Source organism: Propithecus coquereli, unplaced genomic scaffold (assembly GCF_000956105.1).
Source record: "Propithecus coquereli isolate 6110/MARCELLA unplaced genomic scaffold, Pcoq_1.0 Scaffold70, whole genome shotgun sequence".
NCBI classification, from domain to species: Eukaryota; Metazoa; Chordata; class Mammalia; order Primates; family Indriidae; genus Propithecus; species Propithecus coquereli.
Window position 1 is genome coordinate 2,892,881 of NW_012153063.1, and position 7,332 is coordinate 2,900,212.

At 41.7% G+C, this 7,332-nt stretch overlaps 1 protein-coding gene across 1 annotated transcript in view; it reads right to left on the minus strand.

The window, feature by feature from the left end:
- The window catches only part of LOC105823910 (chromosome unknown open reading frame, human C2orf80), a 22,892-nt gene extending 20,135 nt beyond the window's left edge, over nucleotides 1–2,757 (minus strand). The window contains exons 1-2 of the mRNA XM_012661207.1: nucleotides 2,717–2,757; nucleotides 926–1,007 (exon numbers count right to left, since the gene is read on the minus strand). Coding sequence (XP_012516661.1) covers nucleotides 926–1,007; nucleotides 2,717–2,757 — 123 coding nt within the window. The remainder of the gene's footprint in view (nucleotides 1–925; nucleotides 1,008–2,716) is intronic.
- Nucleotides 2,758–7,332: the final 4,575 nt, after the last annotated feature.

Here is a 7,332-nt window from a genome sequence, read left to right on the forward strand (position 1 = left end):
GGAATGAACCAAACTGAGAAGTGAACTTAAATAAATAAATGGGACAAATTGGACCATGACCAATTGTGGAAACCTAACCCAAAGTTCGATGTCCGGGCCAGCAGCATTGGCACCACCTCATTAGATGAGGCTTATTAGATATGCAAATCCCAAGCCTCACCCCAGACCTCCTGAATCAAAACAGCTTGTAATAAGAGCTCATTAAAGTTTGAGAAGCACTGCTCTAAACTATCTAATTTCTCCATTTAATATGTGTTCAGAGAGAATAAGGCTTAACTCCTTACTCAGTTCTGGAGGAATTTGGGAAGTCAGTGAGCCTTGCTTTTCTTTAGTCAGAGAGGGACAGGGGAGGGGAGCAGGAGATCTTTTCTCTTTTATTAGTACAAGACAGTAAATGGGTAGTGTAAAAAACCAAGGGTTTACTGATTTCTCTTGAATTAGATCTTTGTGTGCTTTCTTCCTTAATTTCTGTGAAATAAACTTTCAGAACCTAACATGAATCTGGGTTTCAACATGAATAACACAAAGGGAGGGTTTTAGGATTACTCATGTCTTTGTTTTTTTTTTTTCCTCCACTAATGCAAATGGAAAAGAAATTATTTTGAGAACTACATCATAGCAAATTTTGTCAAAAAAAATTTTTAACACTATGTATGTGCCACTTCGCCTTGCATTTATTTTGCTTTTTAATCTTCTCTCCTAATGGTAAATACTCTCATGATTTTTATTTTCTCATTCTCTTTTTGCTTTCTGTTTAGTGGGTTGAAATGACCATATGGACAATGAGAAAATGAGAAAGAGGACTTTTGGGGGGTGGGTGTCAGTAGCAGCCTTGTTCCTTATATATTAATAAATTAATCCTCATTCTGTCCCCTTAATACACATATAACACAAATGTGACTTGCATCAGCATGCCTTTCTTTACCATATCATCTAGAAAGGTGAGTTGCCGTCTTCCTTTGGGGTCAAATTCATTTTCCCGAAGTCTGATGCCAATATAATCTCCCCTTAAAAGCAAGAGAGCAGCATTGAACCATCGGGATAACACGGGGCTCAGTCTGCAGAAAGAGGCTTCTTCCAACCCCTCCCTCCTCGACCAAAACACAAGAGAAGTTGTTGATGCTCTGGTAGCTGAGTTAATACTCAATTTTGGTTTACCCAATAACTCTACAATGCTGCAGGTTTAAAATGCCTAACCATAATTAACTTAAATCACATTTATCTAAAAATTAAACTCGCATAGTTGGAAGCAGAAATCACAAGAAAGCAAGGAGTATGCCAAATACCCACGCACAGCAATGGTTTTATAAGACCAGAAGGATTGAGACCCAGTGTTTAAAATAGTGAGTCCCTTACTGCCCATGTTAAATTCAGACAGAATGTCCAAAGTTGATAAATTCCAGATATACAAAATTCTGTAGAGGTGTATTCTTTTGTCTTAAGGCTTTTTCTCTTTAGAATGCAAATGCTCCTAGGAGGAGATATGATATGCATAAAAACTTATTAGTAATTTCATTTTAGTGTGTCGTTATCGAGTCCTTTCTTGACAATGATTTTTAATAAGGGGAGATAGAATAAGTGCCACCCTGGAGAAGTCAGAGAGAGGGACTGGACTCTGGGATCTCCGGGGTTCATTTTGGCATATCTCACAATTTTACATCAGGCCAGTTCTGTTTGTTTATTTACCACACTAGAACACTTTGGGCTAGTTACTGTGTAGAAAATAAGTTTTTTTCTGGCTTCTAAAAGCTTTTCTTCTGAGTCATTAAGCTTTTCTAGATTGATATAAATTCTCGAATTTTTGCTGTAAAATTCCAAGATACTTTAAAGTAGCCTAAGTGTACCCTTTGGATATAAAATTGTATTTATATCAGTTTGAAATTCTAATTCTTCAGATGAGCTATGCAGAGAAGTTGGCATTCCTGATCTCAGTTTGTTCTTTATTATTGTATTGGCCTCCAAACACATACATGAACACGTGTGAATTCATATGTAGTCTACTCCAGCATTTCTAAGAAAGTATTAAAATATAATTTTCTTAGTAGGCAGAAAAAAGACATTTGATGGGGACAGTGACAAGTTCTTTGATGAAAAGGGTATTATTGTTGTGTCTATAATATGTATGAGATAGAATATAACCTTTCTTTTTTCCTTTTTTAAATGGTTTGTGATCTTTCACCAACATTTAAGTACTAAGCCAAAGAAAAACTACCAGAGGAGGGAAAAAATGTCCATGGAAAACTTAATGTTTTTCGTGTTAGTTTTAAAAAGAGTTCAGATGTCAAGAAAAAGGAGATCAATTATTTAGTCGATACGTCTGACAATAAAAGAAGCAGAGGCTGCGATTTAAACATTGGGCCCTTGGCTACATTTTTTAGGAATCTCTCCTCCTACATCTTTTACCAGCAGGGCCATCCCTTTCCTCAATGGCACACCCTGGCCGTGCAGGCTGACTGGGACGTGGCTCAGCTCTCAGGCTCTAGAATGGGGTGCTCGGATGCACAGGCTGCCGGCACCAACATCTTCCCTCGCACCACAGGTGAGGCCTCCCTGGCAGGAGACAGAGAGAGGACAGACCATCTCTGGCTTTCTCTATAGTGCAGGGATAGATTCTTCTTTAGATTTTTAACTCCCTGCTAATACCCAGACCATCTATGACATGAAACCCACCAAATGCCAAGTGGCATAAATGACAGTTATTCTCAATCATACTTACAGGAGCTTTTTCATTTCTTTCTTTACGAGCCTTCTTTCCATGACGAAAGGCGTATCCAGCTGCGGGTATCTGCAGCTTACACTACACTTGATATCCTTTGGGAAGATGCAGCCTCTCTGAGCCTGGAGGATACAGCAGCAAATCAGAGAGAATTAGAGTTAGGGATGCTGTCACTCCAAATACCAGTCATGGAGTCCCAGGCTCTGGAAGGGATCCGAGGGAGCACAGTGTTCAGGCCTCTTGCTCAGCAGGCGGGGCGGAAAGCCGTCTGGAGGCTAGTGCACTACTCTGCATTTATCTGACAACTTTTATTCCTGCCAAGTTTTTCCAACGCTAATCCTTGCTATAATCTAGCAAGTAAAACTGAAATGGTTCATGTAATAGTTGATAAGACTGTTTGGGGGGAACCATCCGAATAGATGAACTGTGATCTGGACATATCTGAGCTTTTCTGTGTGTGTTTCACACAGTGACTCCCAGTGAGTTCTCCCTGGAGCTCACCATGGAGTTTTTTATAGAACCCATCTGTAATCTCTGACGGCCAGGATGCCCTTGAAAGAACATGAGGTCGTAGCAAATAGGTCTTCAATTCCCACCCCCAGCCCCCGCCATTAAAACAGAAATTGGGCCGGGCGCAGTGGCTCACGCCTGTAATCCTAGCTCTCTGGGAGGCGGAGGCGGGCGGATCGTTTGAGCCAGCCTGAGCAAGAGTGAGACCCCGTCTCTACTAAAATTAGAAAGAAATTAATTGGACAACTAAAAATATATAGAAAAAATTAGCCGGGTATGGTGGTGCATGCCTGTAGTCCCAGCTACTCGGGAGGCTGAGGCAGGAGGATCGCTTGAGCCCAGGAGTGTGAGGTTGCTGTGAGCTAGGATGACACCATGGCACTCTAGCCCGGGCAACACAGTAAGACTCTGTCTCAAAAAAAAAACAAACAAAAAAAACCAGAAATTGGAGCTCAGGTGATGGGGCAAAAGGGGTCTGAGGTCACAAAAAGGAGTTTATAAAAAGCATCACTCCTGAATGGGGTACTCAGAGAGAAGTATAAATGGGATATCAACTCTAACTGCAATGTTTTGTGTCTTTAAAAAGATTCAAAGCAAATTGTGATGGTTAATTTCTTGTGTCAAATTGGCTGGACCACTATGCCTAGATACAGGGTTGGACATTATTCCGGATGCTCCTTTGAAGGTGTTTTTTGGAAGAGATTAATATTTAACACATTAACTGCCATGTGAGTTGTATTTAACTCACTCTAGCTTTGAGCCTGGGTCCTCGTGAAGCCTTTGTATCTCACACATCTCTACCTTGGGAACTGCGTGAATTATTTTTCAAGTTATAAACAACTCATGCACAGAAAACAATAAAAAAACAATAAATTTTTCATTAAATTAGAAAGGATCGTTTTGTTTTCAAAGTTTTTATTCTATTTTCGCAATAAAACACCATGGCCCCAAAGAAAATTTTTTTTTCTAGTGTGGCAGCCAATGCATTAAATGGGTGGACTTTGAGTAAAGCAGATTCCCTTCCACCTGAGTGGCCCTTACCCAATCAGTCGAAGGCCTTGGTAGAAAAGAGACTGACCTCCCCACCACAAAAACAAGAAGGAATTCTGCCAACAGACAGCCTTTGGATCCAGACTGCAACCTTCCTCTGAGGTTCCAGCCTGCTGGCCTCTCCCATCAGATTTTGGACTGTCTGAGCCTCTGCAATCATGGGAATCAATTCTTTAAAATCCATCTCTCTCTCTCCATGCATATACGCATATATGTAAGCTGAGCTGAGCAGACATCTGCAGTTTACGCTGCACCTGATATATGTCTGTATGTGTGTGTGTGTATGTATATATAGACACACACATCCTGTTGGTTCTATTTCTCTGGAGAACCCTGACTAATACACAAATATAACAAAAATGTTAACAGTTGTTGACTCTGGAATGATGAGTCCATGGATGTGCATTATATTACCTTTTGTACTTTTTATATTTTGCATGTGTTTTTAAATCACTACTCTAAAGATGGTTGGAAAACAAACTTTAGAAACTTTTTTTTAAATCATAGAATATAAATGCTAAGCTTCATTTGATTCAGCTCTCTGACAATGAGCAAGGTGCAAAAAGATGCCACTGAGCTAACTGAATTCTTCATCAGACCAACTTAATGATTTTGGATCATTCTTGCTGCTGCTACATCTCCTTCAGCCTTTTGGGAGTGGAAGAAAGAGGGGAAGAACATCGGAGCATTCCACAGGAAATGGATTAGCTATGAAGACAGTAATACTGCTCCCTACAGGAGAGCCAACTGGGAGAGGATGCTGCAAGCCAGAGAGGTGGCCCCATCACCTAGAGAAACAAAAGCACTGTCCCCAGGGAGGCTCGATGCCGGCGTGTGGTGTCTACTTCACCATTGATTGATGTGGCCGGGGCCAAGCCTCTTGGCTCTTCTCAGGTGTTATCTAAAAAATGATGGACCTGGGTAACATCACCAAGAGCAATTTTTTATTCTAATGTGCTGTAACTCTACAAAGTCTGGCATGTATTAATATTCTTCTCATTCAGTAATTTGGAAAAACATTTGTCGATAGAATATTTGTCTTACCTCAATTCCCTGACAGGGAGTATGCTCACTTAGCATTTACTTTAACCCATTCTTGTCTTGTAATTCTGAGCAAACCCTTTGAAATTCAGACTTACAAGTCATAAAATTTGCATCTCCTGGTTGTGTGACAGCTTCCTGTTAGACCCTCCCATTCAATGCGGCGTAATATGCAAAGGTTTAAATTGTAAAAATATGAGCATCTCCCACTCCCAAACCACTAGACTAGAGGTCAGGAGACTCTGTGAGGCCACCAACTAGCTGTATCACCTTGCACAAGTGAATTTGCCTCTCCATGTTTCTGCATTTTTTCCTCCGTAAAATAGGCATTGACAGATTGGAGAGGTTCTTTCCAGCTGTAAAATTCAGTGATTTACAAGCATTTAGTAGCTAGCCTGGTTGAAAGAAGGCCATTTGCACGGACTTTATTCAGTTAGTTTTGAATTCTGCCAGTTACTCCTTTTTTCTGTCTATAGAGCTTTAAAGAAACAAGAGGCTGGCTGGAAACACACACAAAGGAGATACTGCAAAGACATCAGCAGTCTCGGGCTTTAGCTGTTTCATAGAAACCAACTTCCTGGAAGTCACAGCCTCCGTATTCTATAGGAATATCATGCACTGCAGAATACCTGCACACCTCACGCAGGTTCCCCCGTGTACACTTACAGCTGAGATACAGGTCTCTCTGCTCTATTAGGTGCCGGCTTTTAACAAATTCCCCTTTGAGAATCTCTCACCAATCGGAGACTGATTGCAGTGCTTTTGTTCTTTCTCTGCTTCTGGAGGCTTGAGCATAGGCTCGGCTGGGCTCGGCTTGGTCGGGTGCTCACAACATGAAGAAAATAGATGCTTTTTCCTGGTTGCTAGGAAACCAGGATTGAATGAAATAATTTGTTTTTAAAATACCCCCCCACTCCAAGTCAAAGGGGTGAAAAAAGTCATATATTTGAGACAGGATTGTGATCCTGACCTGAAGTTCACATATCTGTTTACCTGAGTAGGCTTAGGTTTCCCATGTAAATGATTAATCGGAAAGCCAAGAGGATGCGAGGAGTCTACCTCCCCCACGGTTATTTTAGCGTTTGGCTGCAGACATAGGAGTCAATTAACCGGGCAAGAACTGCTGGGGAGCCAGTGAAACTCTGGCTCCTACATATGTGGGGTGCCCCGAAGCACTTAAAGCAGAGGTCTCCAACCTTTTTGGCACCAGGGACTGGTTTCATGGAGGACAATTTTCCACAGACCTGGGTGGTGGGAGAGGAAGGATGGTTTCGGAGTGATTCAAGCACATTACATTTATTGTGTAGTCAAATCTCTCTGCTAAAGATAATCTGTATTTGCAGCCACTCCCCAATGCTAGCGTCACCACCTCAGCTCCACCTCAGATCATCAGGCATTAGATTCCCATAAGGAGGGCACAACCTAGATCCCTCACATGGCGCAGCTTACGGTGGGGCGTAGTGCTCCTATGAGAATCTAATGCCACTGCTGATCTGACAGGAGGCTGAGTTTAGGCAGTGATGGGAGCGATGGGGAATGCTGTAAATATGGATGAAGCTTTGCTGGCTCACTGGCCACTCACCTCCTGCTGTGAGGCGGGGTTCCTAATGGGCCATAGGCTGGCACCTATCTGTGGCCTGGGCTTTGGGGACTGCAGACTTATAGTGATTCTACGTGGTAACTGTAGACACAGAACAGTGGAGACCCTGAAGAATCAAGTCATCGCCATCTCTCTCCTGCTAATTGGTCTCCCTGCTCACATACCTGCTTCCTTATCCTAACACTTGCTCTAAACTACTAACCATGGCCTGTAAGTATCTGTAAGTCAACATCTAAAATTTTGACTTCTCTTCTCCTGAGAGCTTCACATCTTCAACTGACAACAGAATATTTTCACTGGGATATCTTTTAGTCATTCCAAATTCACTGCAAACTCTAAAACTCAACTTACCTTTACCTTCAGAAGAGTTTCTCTCTAGCCTTACTGTAATTTCTTTTGTTTATCCTTTCTCCAC